We start from the raw sequence: 17769 nt of genomic DNA on the forward strand, positions 1-17769 counted from the left end.
CAGAGCAAGGTCATATCTTCCTTTAGAATCTGCTTTCCTCACCAGGAGCTGAACTGTGGTTCCAGCAGCCGCAGGCCTGGCTTTGGAAGCTTTGACTAGCTAAGCAAAGAGGTACCTGCCTGAGCTGCTTCCCTGGCTCTGCCTCAGGCCCCAGCAGGAGATTGAAGACTCCCCTACCTCACCACTTCACCCCTCAGGTGCATCTGCAGCACGGCACCCAGGCTCCCCAGCACCCCCCTCCTGACTAGCCCCAATAAGCTGAGAGTCCCTGGCTGTTTTCCTGGTCCCTTTACTGCTGCTCCTTGAGAGATTATCTCTCACTTGCTAGCTCCCATCCATCTGTCCCCCAGTGATAAGTGTCAGAAACTGGAAGGTGGGGTTCAGTCCTCCTCGGGTCCCCAGCCTAGTAAGTCCTCTTGTCACCACATAAGTATAAAAGTGGTAACAAGAGCCCTTCAGCCTCATTCCAGGAAGTCCCTGACCCCAGCCCAGGTTGTGCAGCCCTCCTCTCTCCCCAGCACCACAGACAGCTCTGGCAGCATGCAGGTTTCCTGACCCAGAAGCAGGCAGGGCCCTGCCCTAGGCCCGTGTGCCAGGACCCACTGCACCAGCAGATCCTCCCAGGCTCCCCAGAATTAAATCCCTGTGGGTCTGGGAGAGTTTCTAGCTGCAGGAAGCACTTAGCCAACAGTTGGCAGGACTGCAGCACCAGAACGATTGTGATGCGCAAACCCAACCCACATTCTGAGATGAAGCAGTCTGGGCCTGGCCCTGTCAATGCTGAGGCCGCACACAGGGCCACATGCTGTATGGGTTTTGTTTTGTTTTGTTTGGGGGAGGGAGAGAGTGTGTAAAGGTACGTGCACATGTGCACGTTTGTGTGCAAGTGTATGTGGAGGCCACAGGACAACCTCGGGTGTCAATCCTCAGAGCTTTGCCTGTCTCCACTCTCCCAGCACGAGGACTGTAAGTGTTCACCTCCACAACCTGCCTCATTTACATGGGTTCTGGGCATTGAGCTCTCTTCCTCATGTTTGGCCAGCTAGCACTTTACCAACTGAGCCATCTCCCTAGCCCCTTCCTGTGTTAAATGAACCAAAAGACAGCAAGTAGGAGGGAGTGGGAGGGGTACATGGTGCAGCCATCCCAGGGCCTTCTCAGTGTTCCACAGCCCCCTCCAAGGGCAGGTTCCCACCCTGGAGTCCCCTTTCATGGCAAGTGAGCCCAGGCTTCCACATGGCTGAGCTGAACTGTCATTAGAAATCGCATCTCATCCTCACTAAGCCACATCTTCCTGCACCAAGGACGAGGGCTATTCGCTGTTTACTCTGTGGACCTATTTCCGTTCTGTTTTGTGCAGACTGCTGACGAGTGGGCTGAGAAGATGCCCAAAGTCTTGCCCCCCATATCTCCCAAGGAGATGGCCAACAGAGACATCCTGGCACGTGTACACAAGGCAGTGACTTCCCACTACCACGCGATTGCCCAGGAGTTTGAGAACTTTGACACTATGAAAACCAACACAGTCTCCAGAGACGAGTTCAGGTCCATCTGTACCCGCCATGTGCAGATCCTGACAGATGAGCAGGTAAGACCATGGCCACTCACCTGGAGCCCTGGAGAAATCTGCTCTCCCCCGAGCCCCAAGTGCACTCAGTATTTTTAAATGCTTTGAGGTCTTTTCTCTTTCTGTCTTTCATTCCTCCTCCTCCTCCTCTCCCCTCCCCCTCCCCCTCCTCCTCCTCTTCTTCCTTTTCTTTCTTTTGTGTGTGTGGAAAGGGGTAGACTGTACTAGTCTGGAACCTGCTTTGACCAAGTTCCAACCTGATCTTTGGAACCAACTCAAGACCAATCAGACCTTGGACTTGGGTTGATCTGCTTCTGCCGCCCCCCACCCCCCGAGTTGGGATCCTGGGCATGAGGCACCTCACCCTTTCTGTTGAAGTAACAGCCGTGAATTGCACCATTTCAATCAGTGAAAATCATGTCCCTTTTGTTTTTAATATCAAATGAAGCTCATCTCCAGTGCCCACTCCCCTTCCCTTCTCCTTCCCATGATCCTCTGGTGCTGTTGTGGTTGAAAGAGCCTCCCTGCATTCTGGAGTTGCTGGTGCTCCCTCCCTCTCCCCTCTCCCTGCTACACCCAGGGTCTGCTGCTCCAGGCATCCTGGGGACATGCTCCCGTGTGGCCAGCTCTGCTGTGTGCAGGCTAGACTTGGACCATGAGTCTCCAGGGTCATCTTCTCAGTCACAGAACTCCAGAAGGACTGCCTTCAGCCTCCTCCTGGAGTACTGAGCCGGGCTCCCTTTCAGCTAGAAAGCCCTGGAAGCCTGTGTCTTCAGCTTTCCAGGGCAAAAGGACCTCTCTTTGCACCAGCATCTGGGGGCACTGAGTGCCTGGGAAGGGGAGGGGAGGGGCCACATGCCCGCCACCCTGGCACCAGCAGAGCATTGCTTTGTTCCTCACACTAAACAGCAAAGTGGGGCTCAGTGTGTCCCCATGCTGCTGTTGGGTGTCCCAGGTTCCCTCCACAGCCCAGGGCCAGGCAGCCAGTGACACAGAGCCTCACGGTTTGAGGGTGCAGTCCATCGTGGTGGGGAAGGCCACAGGAGTGTGAGGCAGCTGGTCACATGGCATCCACAGTCAGGAAGCAGAGAGATACAAGCTGGTGCTCAGCTCGCTTCTTCCTTTCTATTCAGTCCAGGACCCCCACCCATGGCATGGTGCTGTCCACATAAAGGGTGGGTCTTCCCCCTTCAAGAACCAAATATAGATAATCCCTCACAGGAATGCCCAGAGGCTTTTCTCACAGATGATTCCAGGTCCTGTAAGGTTGACAATCAAGATCAGCTGGGGAGGGAGGCCAGAGGCCTGTGGAACAGCATTTAGGAAGGCCATGTGGGCTGTTGTGTGTTGGGAAGGAGCCTGTGGCAGCTGAGAGGGTGTGGCAGGGCCTGCCCTGGATGAGGGCAGGATCTCCCCAAAACAGGATGCCGGGTGTACAGACACAGAAGGCAGGTCAGGCAGGACTGTCCCCATGCAAAAGCAGCAGGTCTTAGAGCTTTGCCAGCAACCCACAAGCAAAGCAGCCTGACCCGCCTCCTTGGGGTCTGCGCTCCTGCAGGGGTCCAGACAGTAAGTGTGTTAAGCATGCTATCTTGGCCAGTGATGACAGTATATGGGGGAAAGCAGGAAAGAGAAGGGCAGTGCTGGCAGCTGGCAGGGTTGGGGGCGTCTCTGAGCAGGTGGACTCAGAGGAGAGACCTGGCTGCTAGGTGGGGTTAGCAAGGAGCAGAGAGGACATGGGTGACAAGGGTGTACAACATGGCTGGAGCGTTGGTGGATGGCCAGGGCTGTTGAGGGGTGAAGAGTGGTGATGAGGTCCAAGCCCGGGGTCTATTGTGCAGGACAGAAGCCCAGTGGGAAGACCTTGCTTTCTCTCAGAGTGCCGTCCCTGTCCTAGCCCAGGGTGGCCTGATTGGTGACTAGTTAAACAGTGTCACTCTGCCTGCTGTGTGGAGATGGAGGGAGGGAGGGCAGGGAGCAGGTGTGAGTAGGCCAGTGACACCAGAGACAAGAAGTGGTGACTGAAGAACGAGCCCACAGGACGTGCCAGCAGCTCAGGGCCTTGTGGAGCGGCAGGCAGAGTCAGGTGTTGGTGCTGGGCAGGGAAGATGGAGGAGACCCAAGGTGGGCTGTTCTCTGCAAAGATGCCAAGTGGAGAGTACAGAGGGTGGAGGCTGGAAGACAGGTAAGGCAGGAGTGGGCAGCAGCCAAGAGCTCAGGCTGCGAGCTTTGAATGCCAAGGACGGGGCCTGTTTGAGGGCAACAGAGGTTGAGACATTCAGGAAATGGGAGGATGGAGCCAGTAAGTGGGGGAGAAGCTTGATGTGAATCATGTGTGTGCATATGTGCATGCATTGTATGCATGTGCATGTGTGCATATGTGTATGTGTGTGTGCACGCATCCATGTGTGTGCATGTTGGTATGTGTACATGTGCATGTGTGTGTATGTTGGTGTGTGGACATGTGCATATGTACATGTGCATGTGTGTGTGCATATGCATGGGGTTCAGAGGAGGGGACGAGGTAGCTGAGTAAAGTGGGGGAAGATGGAGGGGTGCTGGATGTGAATTGTGTACATGTGTGCATGCATGTGTGTGCATACAGATGTGTGTATTTTGTCCAATGCAGAATGCTGCTTCAGTTTGCTGGTCCTGCAGTGCACAGCCTTTCACACATGTTCTGCTCTGTGCTGTGGTTGTGATCCTCCCTCTCCCAGGGTCGCGGGCATCTTAGCCTGTCGCCTCCTGCAGGTTTGCGGGTTTTCACTTTATTTTCTTGCTTTCCTGCCACACGTATCTCTCCACCTGTGTGAAGTGGGGCTCCGCTGTGTTCTCCACACAGACACCCGCCCTGGGGTTCCACGGTTTCCTCTCATCCACAGCACCAGCACTGTCCTTCCTCAGTCTGCTCCAGCTCCATCCTGTTCTGCCAGGTTGCAGTATCTAAGTCACTGTGACTTTCTAAAGCAGGAGTGTCAGCTACAGCCTTCACTTTCGGTGGACATTTCAGAACCATCATCCGTCCCCCTGAAAACTCTGGTTCATGGTGGTACATGCCTGTAATGCCAGCTCTGAAGTGGAGGACTCATGAACTTCCTGCCACTGTGGGCCCCATAGTGAGAGCCTGTCTCCCATGGGGACTGTTGACATCCATAATGGAACTGCATTCATCAAATATCCCTGTCCATTAACATGGTCTACCTCTTTCTATAGGTGTCCATATATTTCTAATCTGTTCTATAATCTTCTACCTTGAGGTCTTTTGCATCTTTAGACTTTTTATGCTTTTATTATAATGAAATATTTTAACATTACACTCACAAGTTTTCTGTTTGCTATTGTTGAGGCTGTTTAGCTAAATTCAGTAATTCTAGTAATTCACCAGTAGAGTCCCCTGAGCAGAGCAGCTGATGAACTCCAGTGTGTTTGTAAGTGGCCATAGGCAGTGTCCTTTCAAGCTATATACCTATTTCTTTTTCTTGTCTTATAGCAATGTCTAGGACCTGCAGTTCCTGGTAAACAGGCTGGTGCTGGTGGTAATGGGCTTCCCCGTTCTGTCCTTGATCTTGGCAGATGTGCTTTCATTTCTGGGGTTAAATGTTTAGAGATACTTGTAGAATGCATCAAAGGTAACATGTTTCCTATCAGTTTTAAGAAGTTCCCTTATATGCCATTTTTTTTTCTAAACTCTAGCAACCGTGGGTGGCTGTTGGTGTCCCATGCTTTTCCTACGTGTATCTAGATCTTCATCCACTTTTTCTTACTCAGTTTCTCAATACAGTGAATTAAATTACTGCGCTTTCTAATAGTAAACCAAACTTACATTCCTGGCCTAAGCACAATTTGGCCAGGCAGGGTGTGTTACAAGTATTTTCAAGGGCTGGAGAGATGGCTCAGCAGTTAAGAGCACTGGCTGCTCTTGCAGAGGACCTGGGTTCAGTTCCCAGCACTCACAGAAGGTGGCTTACAACCACCTGTAAATCCAGTTCCAGGACACTCACTTCTGGCCTCTGCAGGTACCACATGTACATGTGCATTACAAACATATAGATGCACGTACACATGAAATTTTTTTTATTAAGAAAAGTGTTTTAAGCCAGGTGTGGTGGCACACATCTTTAGTCCTAGCACTCAGGAGGCAGAGGCAGGCAGATCTCTATGAGCTCAAGGCCAGCCTGGTCTACATAGTGAGTTCCAGGACAGCTGGGCTACAGGGTGACTCTGTCTCAAAAAGGCAAAATAAATAAATAAATAAATAAATAAATAAATAAATAAATAAATAAATAAATAAAAATAAAGTGTTTTGACAATGCTGAATTCCAAGGCAGAAACATGGTGGGTAATTAGTATTGAAGTCTGTGACACTGATCTGTGTTTTCTCATGTTGTCTGTATCTGGCTTTGGGATCAAGGTTAAACAGCACTGTAGGTGGAGTTTGGGATTTTTGCTCCTTTGTTTCATCAGAAGGATCTGGGCAGGACAGCATCACTTGTGTCTGAAAAGTTAAGCACAAATGCCTATAAACCTTCCAGGGCCCAGAATTTTCTGTGCAGAATTTTTTTTTTGACAGGGTCTCCCTAGTCCCACCCAGCCCACCTAAAAGTCACTATGTGGACAAGGCTGGTCTTGATCAAACAGAGATTCGCCTGCCTCTGCCTCTGTAGTGCTGGGATTAAACTATACACCACCATGCCCGGCTCTATGCAGGAGATTTTTAACTACCAGTGCATTTCTCTGATGGTTCCAAGACTACCAGGTCCTGTTCCTTTTGTTAATCTTGGTACTTGACATTTTTATAGGAAAGTGTCCACCTTCATGTCACTTTTCAAATTGGCATAAGCTTATTAATAACATCTTGATAATCGTTTTAGTTCATCCTTGCTGTGAATATTGCATCGTTAGACCACCCCTCACACTGTTCCCTTGACTTCATATTACGGCAGTTTGCCTGCTGCCCGTCCTTTCAAAGGACCCACTTTTGACTCTGCAGACTTTTCTTGCCCTTCTCTTGTGCCTTAGCATAAGTTGGATGCAGCCTTTGTATGTCAGCTGTTCTTTCTTTAATGGACATTTAAAACTATGCATTTCCTTCTAATTACTACTTTAGCTGCATCTAACTTCATACATAGCTTTAAAATTATAATTGAGTTCCCAGTAATTTTTATTCCCATCTTGATTTCTTTGGTCCATAAAACATTTAGAAATATGATTTTTTTGTTCCTGAATGAATGTGTTTTTAAAGAGTTATTAGATTATAAATGAATAAAATTTTAGTTAGAGAATGTCACTGGATCATATCAGTTCTTAGGAATATTTAAGATCTGATGTGGTGACTTAAATTTTTTATTTGTAGTTAGATGGTATGTTTTGAATGAAGTGTTCTACATCAGTTGATTAAACCAGCTGTTATTTCCAGCTCCAAAGAATCTTTATTCTTTTTTTTTTTTCTGTCTTTTTGAGACAGGGTCTCCCTGTAGCCCCAGCTGGCCTGGAACTCACTATGTAGACCAGGCTGGCCTTGAACTCACAGAGATCCACCTGCCTCTGCCTCCCAAGTGCTGGGATTAAAGGTGTGCACCACCACACCCAGCCCAGAATCTTTTTTCTTTAATTTAGCTTGGTCCATCATCACTGAGAGATAATATTGACATTTCCAACTCTAATTTATCAAGTTCTGGAAGGATGGTTTTAAACTAAGTGTACAGATTCAGAATTATTATGTCATTTTAGTGAATTTAATCTTTTAAGCCTAGAAAACATTTTTGGCTTAGTGTAGCATACATAATAGTAGAGTAACTATGTTGACTTTATTTAGTGTTTAGCTGGTATATCTATAAATCTCATAAAATCTTTGATCCTTCTGACACTTAGGTTTTGTATGCAGACATTATTAATCGAATACAAATGTGTTCCTGAAACTCTTGCCTAGCAGCCTCTGCTTTTATTTCCATGGTCTTGGTTCATTTACGTTTATTGTGGCTGTTGTCTGTATTCATTCCTATCACCATTGCTGTGCCTTCCATCCAAGACTAACGTCTTTTATATCATTTTAAAATGTCTTTTCTTTTCATCTTTTGGATTGAGCTTTTAAAAACTTTCTAATTGCTGGGCGTGGTGGCACACGCCTTTAATCCCAGGACTCAGGAGGCAGAGGCAGGTGGATCTCTGTGAGTTCAAGGCCAGCCTGGTCTACATAGTGAGTTCCAGGACAGCTGGGGCTACAGGGAGACCCTGTCTCAAAAAGACCAAAAAAAAAAAAAAAAAAAAAAACCCTTTCTAATCTAACTTTCTATTGGTCAAAAGTTACATATCCTACTTTTATGCTTTTAACCAGTAACTGGCCATTACCCTTAAAATTTACCATGGGTTACAAAACAGATTCCAGGATCTAACACATCTCCATTGCTCTCTGGTTTGTAAGATATTAAGTTGCTGTAATCAAATCATCTCTCTGCATTTCCTGTTACTGTCAGGCTTTTAGATCTGTCTTGCAGTTTTTCTCCACATTAAACCCTCACAGGCTCACTGCCCCCAGAGGCATTTACTCAGTGTGGTTGTTACATTACATCTTTATTCTGGTCTTACTATTTTTTTTCTTCATGAAATACAATCTTTGGCTGTGATCAGTTGCTGGTAAATTCTGTTTTTATCTAAAAAGCCTTAAATTTGTACTTTTTTCCTAGGTAATCTTTCTGAGTGGAAAATTGTGAATTAGCCGTCAATTCCACCATCTTCCGGCTTCTCCTGATGCCACCCCTTCAGGTCACAGCTTGGTGCTGGGGGGACATCAGAACTGTCAGAACTCCACAAGCAGAGCCCAACAAGCTCTCTGGATGGTGCTGCTACTGGTGCTAGTCCCTCTACCCGCGCTAGTCCACCCACACTGGCTAGTTCACCCCCAAGCTCACCAGTGCTCTCTTCAGCTGTATGAAGTCTGTTATTAAGGTGTGCATTGATTGTTTTCAACTTTTCCAGTGATTTTATTTTTTGTTTTGAGGAACTACATTCATTTCTCATTTCAAGTGTCACTTTTCTTGTCTTTCTCTTTGCTGATTTTAATACCAGTGTTTACTACTTGACTTCATATGCAGTCTTGCACAGCCCCTAACAGTTCTGGTATGAGCGCAGAGCCTGCCCTGCCTTGTTGGGGGCTTGCTTCTCCGTGTGCATGGTGATTTTGTTTCATTGGAAGCTGGTATTTGACTGGGTTTATGGGGGACCCTTGGGACTGTGCTGTTACACTGCTGCTGCATTTGCCAGGTAAGCTTTGCCAGGAGAGCTCAGCATAGCAAGAGGGTGGGGTGAGCCCCAGAGGGCAGCTGAGGACCACAGTGAAGCAAAGCGCAAGTGAGTGTGCAGGTCTTGAGGGGGTGATGGATGCAGAGAGAGGAGGATGGACACAGAAAGGGGGCTGTCACAGAGGGGTGATGGACAGAGAGGGATGGACACAGATGGGTGCACACAGAGGTGGGTGGACAGAGAGAGGGGAGTGGACACACAAGGGGGTGGACACAGGGGAGGTGGAAACAGAAAGCGGTGATGGACAGAGGGGGGTGCACACAGAGAGGGGGGTGCACACGGAGTTAGGCAGAGAGCAGTGTTGGAAATTGAGCAGGGCATCACAGATAGCAGTGTCGTCCTGAGGGAGCCTGTGAGTGGCTGGCTGAAGGCTGGAGATGGAAGGGCTGGGGTTGAGAGGGACCTGTGCTTGTCTTCAGGAATACAGTGGTCAAGGGTGACATCAGAAGAGGGCATGCTGAGGTGGAGACTAGGAGCCTGCAAGGCCTGGCTTCCTCACATGCGTACAAGGGAGACTGTGCTAGTTAGCTTCCTCCCTCCCTCCCTCCCTCCCTCCCTTCCTTTTTTTTTCAGGAGATGGTGAGGTTTATTTTGTCCTGTCTGGATAGAGGTTTGATTTGCTCTTGAATGTTCCAGGGTGGAAAGGCAGCACAGGCTGTAGCAGTCTGTGCGATGTTGTCTTCTCCCTGGTTCTCATCCTCACCATCCACAGAGAGAGCAGCATACTTGCTCTCGGAGCTGAGCTTGGAGGCTGGGTCTTCAGGTTTCTTTGGCTCAGGTGCAGATCTGGAGTCTTGCTTTTTTCGCCATCTTTCCTGCCTGACCCCTTCCAGCGGTCTTGGTTCCCTCCGCCTCCAGGACCACAGCCGGGGCCCCCAGTTTGGCCTTTGGGGACACTCACTCGTCTGTTTGGTTTTCATCCCTCCTCGCCCGTCCTTCCTCAGATGGCTGAGCTGTAGCTACTTCCCCCCACCACTTGTAGGGGACTGCTGCCCTGTGTCTAAGCTCTGAGATCGAGCAGGTGGGTTAGAACTCTGCTACACCCACACATTCTCCTTTGGTGGAGGGGCCGGCATTACCTTTAGAGGCGATCAGGTTTGGGAGGCTCAGACGTTAGCATGACAGTCGTCTTCTTTATTGAGAGCTTCATTTTCTAGAGACTTCTCTCTCTCTCTCCTTCATGTATTTCTGCCAGATGTGGCTGAGGTCCTGGTCTGTGATGACTCACTTCCTGTCCTTGACTGTTCTTGTTCCCGAGTTTCTTCACTTCGCCAACTTGGGTGTCTCTCCCAGGGCCACAGGTCTAGTTTTGGCTCATCCAGCTGACACTCCTCTAGCAGCTCCTCCTCTTTCTCTAGCAGCTGTGTCAACAGGCTTTGCCCCTCCAAAGACAGAAGCCACCGGACTAGACTGGGAGGGGCTAGAAGAGGAATCAGCTTCCTTAGGAGGACTCTGAGGCTTTAGATTCAGTTTGGGTCTTTAGTGGGAACTCTGTCATCTTGCCTGTAATCATCCTGAGAGTAATCATCTCTGGAGCTCCGTGACCAATCATCCCGTCTGTCATAGCGGTCCCCACCTCCTTTGTAGTCGCCATCCCTACGGTACCCACTACCAAATGCTGTCTGCCACTGCCTATCCTGGGGTCCCTGTCATAGCCTCAGTCATTGTAGTGATCCATACCCCCATAGCGATCCATATCCCGGAGTGCGCCATCCCGATACCCATCTTGATACCAGTCTGAATGATGATCTTGATACTTCTCTCCAAAGCTATCATCTCTTCTAGGCGGGCAGTCATCAAAACTCTCTGTGGCAGGATCAGCTCTCCAGTCTCTGTCTGTTTTGTTAGACTCTCGATTTCTATCTCAGCCAAAAGAGCGATCATCCTGTGCTTGATCAGCAACGTCCGCTCGAATTCTCCTGTTACCTAGAGACTCTTCATTGAGACTCAGGGCACTGAGCAGGGAATCCAGGTCCTCAAACTCAGCATAGCCCAAACCTTTCAGCCTGTCTGGATTGCTGGGTTCACATGGTAAGCATGCTGCACTGATATTTAGTCCTCTGAAGAATTCCTTAATGGAGTCTTCTGTCACATCATAGGGCAGGTTCCCCAGGAAAGCAGTGTAGGGTGGCGATTTGGGAAGACGGCTCCGGGCGATACTGGGTTCCCGAGCAGCCCCTGGAGCAGAGGGAAGGGTGGAGCAGTCAGTTGGAGGTGCCCTGTACACATCGTTGTGGCTGCTGTGCCAAGCCGTTGGCACGCCTCCTTCCAGGTCCTGTTTCGTCAGCCCAGCCGACGTGAGTGCTTCCTCCACCAGTTCCCCCATCCTCAGCCAAAAAGTCTGCTAGGGAGGGTCTTCCCTTCTTATTCTTCTTCTTTGCTGAGGCTGCCATGTTGGAAGAGGGAGAGAGAATGTAAAGGACCCAGATGAGGCAATCTCGTGTTTATAGAGGGCGCTTAGTTAGCTTTCTGTTGCTATGATCAAACGCTGACCAAAACAAGCTTGGGAAAGAAAGGATCTTACTCTTCCAACTGACAGCCCATCACTGAGGGAAGCCAGGGTAGGAACTCAGGGCAGGAACTTGGAGGCAGGAACTGAAACACAGACCATGGAGGAATGCTGCTTACTGGCTTGCTCCTTGCTTTCTTGTACAACCCAGGACCACCTGCCCAGGGGTGGCACCACCCAGTGGGCTGGGCCCTTCCATATCACTCAGCAATCACGGACATGCCCATGGGCCATTCAGATAGAGGAAATTCTCCAATTGAGGTTCCCTCTTCCCTGCTGTGTTGACAGCTGAAGCTATCTAGCAAGAAGGTCTTGACTACCTCAGTGTCCTGACCGGAAGGAGCTGTGGGGGTTGGGCGATTCACAGCATCCTCAGGGAGCAGACCTAGTGAAAGCTAGGTTCAGACGGAGTTTGAGCCTGTGGGTTTTATGATGATGGAAGAGTTTAATATTTTATTATTTTATGTGTATGAGTGTATTGCCTGTATGATGTAAGTGTACCCATGTTGTACAATGCCCATGGAGGCCAGAAGAGGGTGTCTGATCCCCTAGAACTGGAATTACAGAACTGGGAATCTAGTGGGTTCACGTGGCAACTAGCAAGGACTTCAAAGGGATGGGAGACAGACCCAGAGCAGCCTAGCCTCCCAGGGGCTGATAGCTAAGGCTCCAAATAGGGCTGTGCACCCAGTCCAGTGGGGGGCAGCACTTGCTTCTTGACTCCCTGAAATCCCCCCAAATCCCCATCATCAAAGGTGCTTGCGTAGGAGGCTCTACTCATTTTGTTCCTCTGTGTGTGTGGTTTTCATGCAGTCTGTGGCATCAAGAAGCAGCCACAAAAAGCCATAAACTTGTCCCGCTTTTCCAAATGCTTCCTTTTCATCTTGCAAGAAGTCGTTTCTTGCCCTTGGGGTGAAATAAATTGTGGATGCAGACGCGGCGGCCGAGGCTGTGGCACCAGCGACTCAGGTGTGCTGGGGAGGCTGAGAAATGAGGCGGCAGCTTCCCTGGGACTGAGGTGGGCCGAGGTTTGATTTGCATATTCTCCTAAAATGTTTTTATACACTGCAGCTCAGTCACTGTGACTAATCACAAGATTTAATGGCCTTAACTGCTCACTGAGGACCCAATTCAATTAAAAAATGTCCTGCGGAAGCCGTGAATAGCCCTCTGACTCCTTTCTTCAGTCTTCCAGAGGCTTCCATTCAGCAGAAGCCAAATAGATTTTTTTCCCTTTCTTAATTTCTTTTTAATTGACACAAACCCTGGCCCAATAACATCCACCGTGGTCTTGTCCGGCCATAATCAGCCCCACATCTCCAGGACACCTATAAGACCCCGGCTGGGCTCCACTCTCCTGTGGTCCTGACTTGACTGCTTTCTCAGTTTGACAGACTCTGGAGTAAGATGCCCATCAATGCCAAGGGGAGGCTAAAGTACCAGGACTTCCTGAAGAGATTCGGCACAGAGAGGGCACCCTCACCACCCATGGCTGGGGGTGACTCGGGAGACTCCACTGCAGCCCAGAGGGGGAGCAGCGCCCCCGAGGTCTCAGAAGGAGCCAGATCTGCTATCCTCTTACCCTCTCGGGACCCAAGAGCAGGGTTGAAATCTCGGAGTCACCCCTGTGTGAGTTCCCAGCCTGCCAAGTGCCCAGTTCACCTCCCACCAGGTCCATGAACCCCAAGGACCCTAGTGGGGATTGGCGCCTACTCAGTATTCCTTCCCCAGGTGCAGGTGACTGAGAAATTGGACGCATGAACGGGGTTGGGGGGCCTTCTAATGTCAGTATCCCTGGAGGTGGGGACTCAAGAAGAGTGGGGAGGGGCTGGATGGGAAAGGGGACCTGGAAGAGAGGAGCAAGGACAGACAGTAGGCAGGGAGGAAGAGGAGGGTAGCATAGAGCACCCACAGACAGGAAGCACCTGGCTTCTGAGGAATAATCCTGTGCTGGGGCACCACCCACACAGGTGAGTACCCATTTCACAGCTGTGCCCAGAGAGACCAAGGGTGCCTTCTTGTGCCCCGGTCCTGAGTTTGACATGGAGTTCTGAGCCCTGGGCCAGGGCAGCCCAGGCCTGGGAGAAAAAGAGATGCTCAGGCTCCTGGCAGCTCCTTTGCCCTCGATGGTGTCCCTAGTCTTAGTGGAAGCTGGGTTAGTGAGAGAAGGGAAGGTGGGACCATGCCAGGCCCACAAGGCACCTGCTGAGCTCCTACACCGTGTGCCAGAACATGATGGCCCCAGGCACGCACCGTCCACGATCATGCAGCCCTGTCTCCTGCATGCCTACCATGCATCGTGCATTTGCTATAGCTCAGAAAGGACAAAGGGTTTATGTCATGGGAGATGACAGTGAGAGACAGTCGGTGTGTTAGCGAGCTAGAGGTGGGTCAGGAGTCCCCCAAAGCTAGTCACCTTACATGGCAAAGAGGGGGATTAGGTTGCTGGTCAGCTGAGATCTGGATGGAGATGGCCACCAGCATTCAGGGGCTTCAAACAGAATCTGGAGGAAGAAGGGCATGAGGGGGATACAGCCTAAGACAGAGTCCTGACCAGCTGGTCCTGAAGATGGGATGGGCCCCAAGGCAAGGAGTGCAGGGAGTTTCTAGAAACCGGAAAGGGCAGAAGAGGGTAGATTGTCCCCACAGCTCGGCTGTGTGCATCTTCCCAAATCTCTTCTGGCTGTTGTGGGTTGGCTTTACACAGCCCTTAGGTAGAAGCAGAAGTTAGCTTGTGCGACAGCATCGCTGTGAACTTTCAACTGACTCCTGTGGAACTGACTCTCAGACCCCAAGTCCTCTGCAGCTTTGTGACCACCCAGTCAGACCTCCAGTTAAGAGACCCTTTCTCTCCCCTCCCGCAGACCCCGGTGGGCACCCCACCCCTGCAGAACTGCAAGCCCATCGAGAGCAAGCTCCACAAGCAGGTCCAGGGCTGCTGGCGCGAGCTCCTGAAAGAGTGCAAAGAGAAGGATGTGGACAAACGGGGGGCCATCACAGTGTCCGAGTTCCTGGGTCTGTTCTGCCTCCAACCTTGGCAAGATGTATTCACCCCCATCAGCAGGAGCCACGCTCCCGGGCACAAATCCAGCACCTCAGGCAGAGGGAGAAAGACAGGAGCCCACTGGGCACTTCTGGGTGTTGCAGTCGGATTCAGCCTCAGCCAGGGCTCAGTGGATGACTGAATGAGGCTGGCCATGACTCTGTGACTCCCCACCAACCACGCCATCCCTTTTCTGTCCTCAGCCCTCGTGGAGAAGTTCAACTTGGACCTCAGCATGGAGGAGGGCCAGCGGCTCATTGTGAAGTATGACCTGAAGAACAACAGCAGGTTCGCCTACTGTGACTTCATCCAGAGCTGCGTGCTGCTGCTGAAAGCCAAGGAGACCTCGCTGACGCAGAGGATGAAGATCCAGAATGCAGACAAGACGGTACATCCCGGGAGACCTCGGGGCGCCCCTCAGCGCAGGTGGACCTAGCCACACTCCCCAGCCTCACACATGCCTCTTAGATCTTGTCCCCTAATCCCCCCCATTACTCAAACAGCAGGTGGCTTCCAGGCCAGCTGAGGTGGCTGGGTCTGTGTGTCAAGGCCTGTGCCCAACGCTAAGGGGGGTGGGGACACGGGGCTGAGTGTGGTGGGGCTTGAGCAGCTCACTGCCCACAGTCCGTCCTGTGTCATTCCTTCCTTCCTGTCTTGCTCCTTTCCTTTCTTCCTGCCTCCCTCTCTCCCTTCCTGCACAAGCAGGTACTTCCTGCTCTCCCTCTTCTTCCATTCCTCCTCCCTTCCTCCTCCCTCCCTCCCACCTGCCTTCTTTTCATCTTTTATTTTGTTCTTGCTCTTGTTGGGGGAGGGGGTTGCACTTTGAGATAGGGTCTCACTGCATAACCCAGGCTGGCTTTGAACTCCTGGAATCCCCCTGCCTCAGCCTCCTGAATGCAGAGATTGCAAGTATGTGCCACCACACTCTGCTGTTTGAGAGAAGACTCTGAAGATCCTAAGCCCCAGCTGGATGGGCATCTCTGGCTCCTCCTTCAGCCCCACTACCCCCTTCTTCAGTCTTCAAAACCATTCTGGCTCAGTCACCAAAACATGGTGCCATGCTGGGCATGGTGGCGCACGCCTTTAGTCCCAGTACTTGGGAGGCAGAGGCAGACAGATTGTTGTGAGTTCAAGGCCAGCCTGGTCTACATAGTGAGTTCAGATCAGCCGGGACTACAGGGAGACCCTGTCTCAAAAAGACAAAAAACAAACAAACAAAACATGGTACTAGAAGATGGGTTTGATGATCCTGTTCCATCGTCTATAACACTGAGTCAGGTTAGGCTGTGCTAAGTGACCAGTACAGTCAGGCTGGGCACATAGCTGAGTGGTAGAGGGTTTGTCCAGCGGGCACAAGGTCCTGGGGAAGAAACGCATCTGCTTCCAATTCCTTATAGCTCAAGCAGGAGGTAAGGAGGTGGTAGATGTGTGGGTGACCAAGTCAGTTCCCACACCACCCACCCCAGGCAGCCATCAGAGGGACTGGGAACAAGTGGGTTTGTCCTCCAAACCTCGCAGGAAGCCATAAGCAGCTGGCTTCTAGTTCTCCAGGAGATCAGGCTCCCTGGTGTGGCTTAGCCATGGGGAGCCAGCTCAAATGCAAGGCCAAATTCACAAAGAAAACCATAAAGTCAAGACAGCACTTAACTTCCACTGGCCCAGCTCTGTGGGTGGGAGATGCTGTCCATGGAACCCCCCAGAGCGCAGGAGCCTAGAGAACCATGGGGATCAGGCAACCTGCAAGGCCTCCCTCTGCTCTCCTGGCCTCAGTTTCCCCTTCTTTAAACGGGCTAAGGTGCCTTGTGAAGAGTAGATAGTAGGCCTCTGTGAGGAAGCACGCACACTGCTCCTTCCATCTCACCGCCCAGTGAAGAGGGCACCCTAAGACCTCTGTCCATCCTCAGAGAATCTGGAGGGCCATGTTGGGAGCTGGGGGTGCTAGGGAGCTGGGGCTCTTGGCAGCTGTCACCACCCTCTGGGCTCTCCCTGCCCTGTCTGTGCTTCAGAATGGTTCCGTCTTCCCCCACTTGGATGGAGAGGCTACGTGCATGAGCTCCTGAGAGGGGCCTGTGCTATCCTGGCCACAGGCTGGACTGAGCCTCAGCTCAGAAGCCCCTCAGAGAAACAAAGCAAGGGGAGAGCGTCCTCCTCTGGAGTCTTGGAAGTGTCTTCGGAACCTTCAGCAGCACAGGCATGTGGGACGGTGGCTCCGGCAGCAGATGGAAGCCTCAGGTCAGGTTGGCTGTGCACCATGTGAGTGAGGCCAGGAAGCCAGTCCGGCAGTTAAGCCTCAGGTCAGGTTGGCTGTGCACTGAGTGGGAGAGACCGGGAGCCCAGTCCTGCAGTTAAGCAGATTGGCAGCTAGCAGAGCTCCGGGGCACTGGGGGTGGCTCCGTCACAGGTGCCAAGTGACACACGATGGGAAAGCAATTTAACTGCGCTAATTTGTTTTAGGTAGCACCATGTTGAAACAAAGCTTTCCTGAGATGTGTCACACATTCTTGCCTGTAGTTCACCTCTGGCATATGCTAAGAGGGGCTAAAACACACAAGCACCCTGTTTTCATCCTGTAGCACCTAATGAAGTGAGCACAGTGGAGCGTGCCAGCTAATCACTGCATGGGTCAGACCCCTGGTGATTTTTCAGATACCCGTGTCCTCGCACTTCCTACAAGGGGAAGTGACTGTTGTGGTGGAATCAGAGCTGGGATCTTGTCCCTTCCCTCTGCCTCTGAGACCTAGGCTGGGAGATGGCCACCCCCCAGATTGTGGGAGCAGGAGGCACACTTCATCCTAGAGACTATGATCTTGTCCCATGGGGAGGAGGGGAGGGGGTGCACAGACACACAGTGCCTCCTCAAAACCTCTTCCTGCTCTTGTTTTCAGAAAGAGGCTGTCATGGAGACCCCCTCCTTCTACTCTGCCTTGCTGCACATCCAGCCCAAGATCGTACACTGCTGGAGGCCCATGCACCGCACATTCAAATCCTATGACGAGGGTGGGACTGGGCTCCTGAGCGTGGCCGACTTCAGGAAGGTAAGACCCAGTTCTTTGCAGCTGTGGCCTAGGAGCAGGGGCCTGGGATGAAGGCCAGCAGCAGGGAAGGATCAGCTGTGTCCTGTGCTGGCCTGTGAAGGCCCAGGCCCTAGCCAGCCCACACCTCACCTGCATACTCCAGGCTCTGGCCTGTATACCCCTCACCTGCACACCCCTGGCCCCAGTCAGCTCACCCTCACCTGCACACCCCAGGCCCCAGTCAGCCCACCCCTCACCTGCACACCCCAGGCCCCAGTCAGCCCCCCCCCCACCTGCACACCCCAGACCCTGGCCTGTATACCCCCGGCCCCCGCCA

At 51.4% G+C, this 17769-nt stretch overlaps 1 protein-coding gene and 1 pseudogene across 1 annotated transcript in view; one reads left to right on the top strand and one right to left on the bottom strand.

Annotated features, from left to right (window-relative positions):
* Positions 1-17769, top strand: part of Efcab6 (EF-hand calcium binding domain 6) — a 205876-nt gene that overhangs the window by 185885 nt on the left and 2222 nt on the right. The window contains 5 exon segments of the mRNA XM_029569164.1: positions 1361-1588; positions 12762-13004; positions 14240-14390; positions 14622-14806; positions 17304-17453. Of these exon segments, the coding sequence (XP_029425024.1) occupies positions 1361-1588; positions 12762-13004; positions 14240-14390; positions 14622-14806; positions 17304-17453 (957 nt within the window).
* LOC103743495 lies at positions 9436-11410 on the bottom strand (annotated as a pseudogene).

The sequence above is a fragment of the Nannospalax galili genome, unplaced genomic scaffold (genome assembly GCF_000622305.1).
Source record: "Nannospalax galili isolate Female #2095 unplaced genomic scaffold, S.galili_v1.0 scaffold180, whole genome shotgun sequence".
NCBI lineage: Eukaryota > Metazoa > Chordata > Mammalia > Rodentia > Spalacidae > Nannospalax > Nannospalax galili.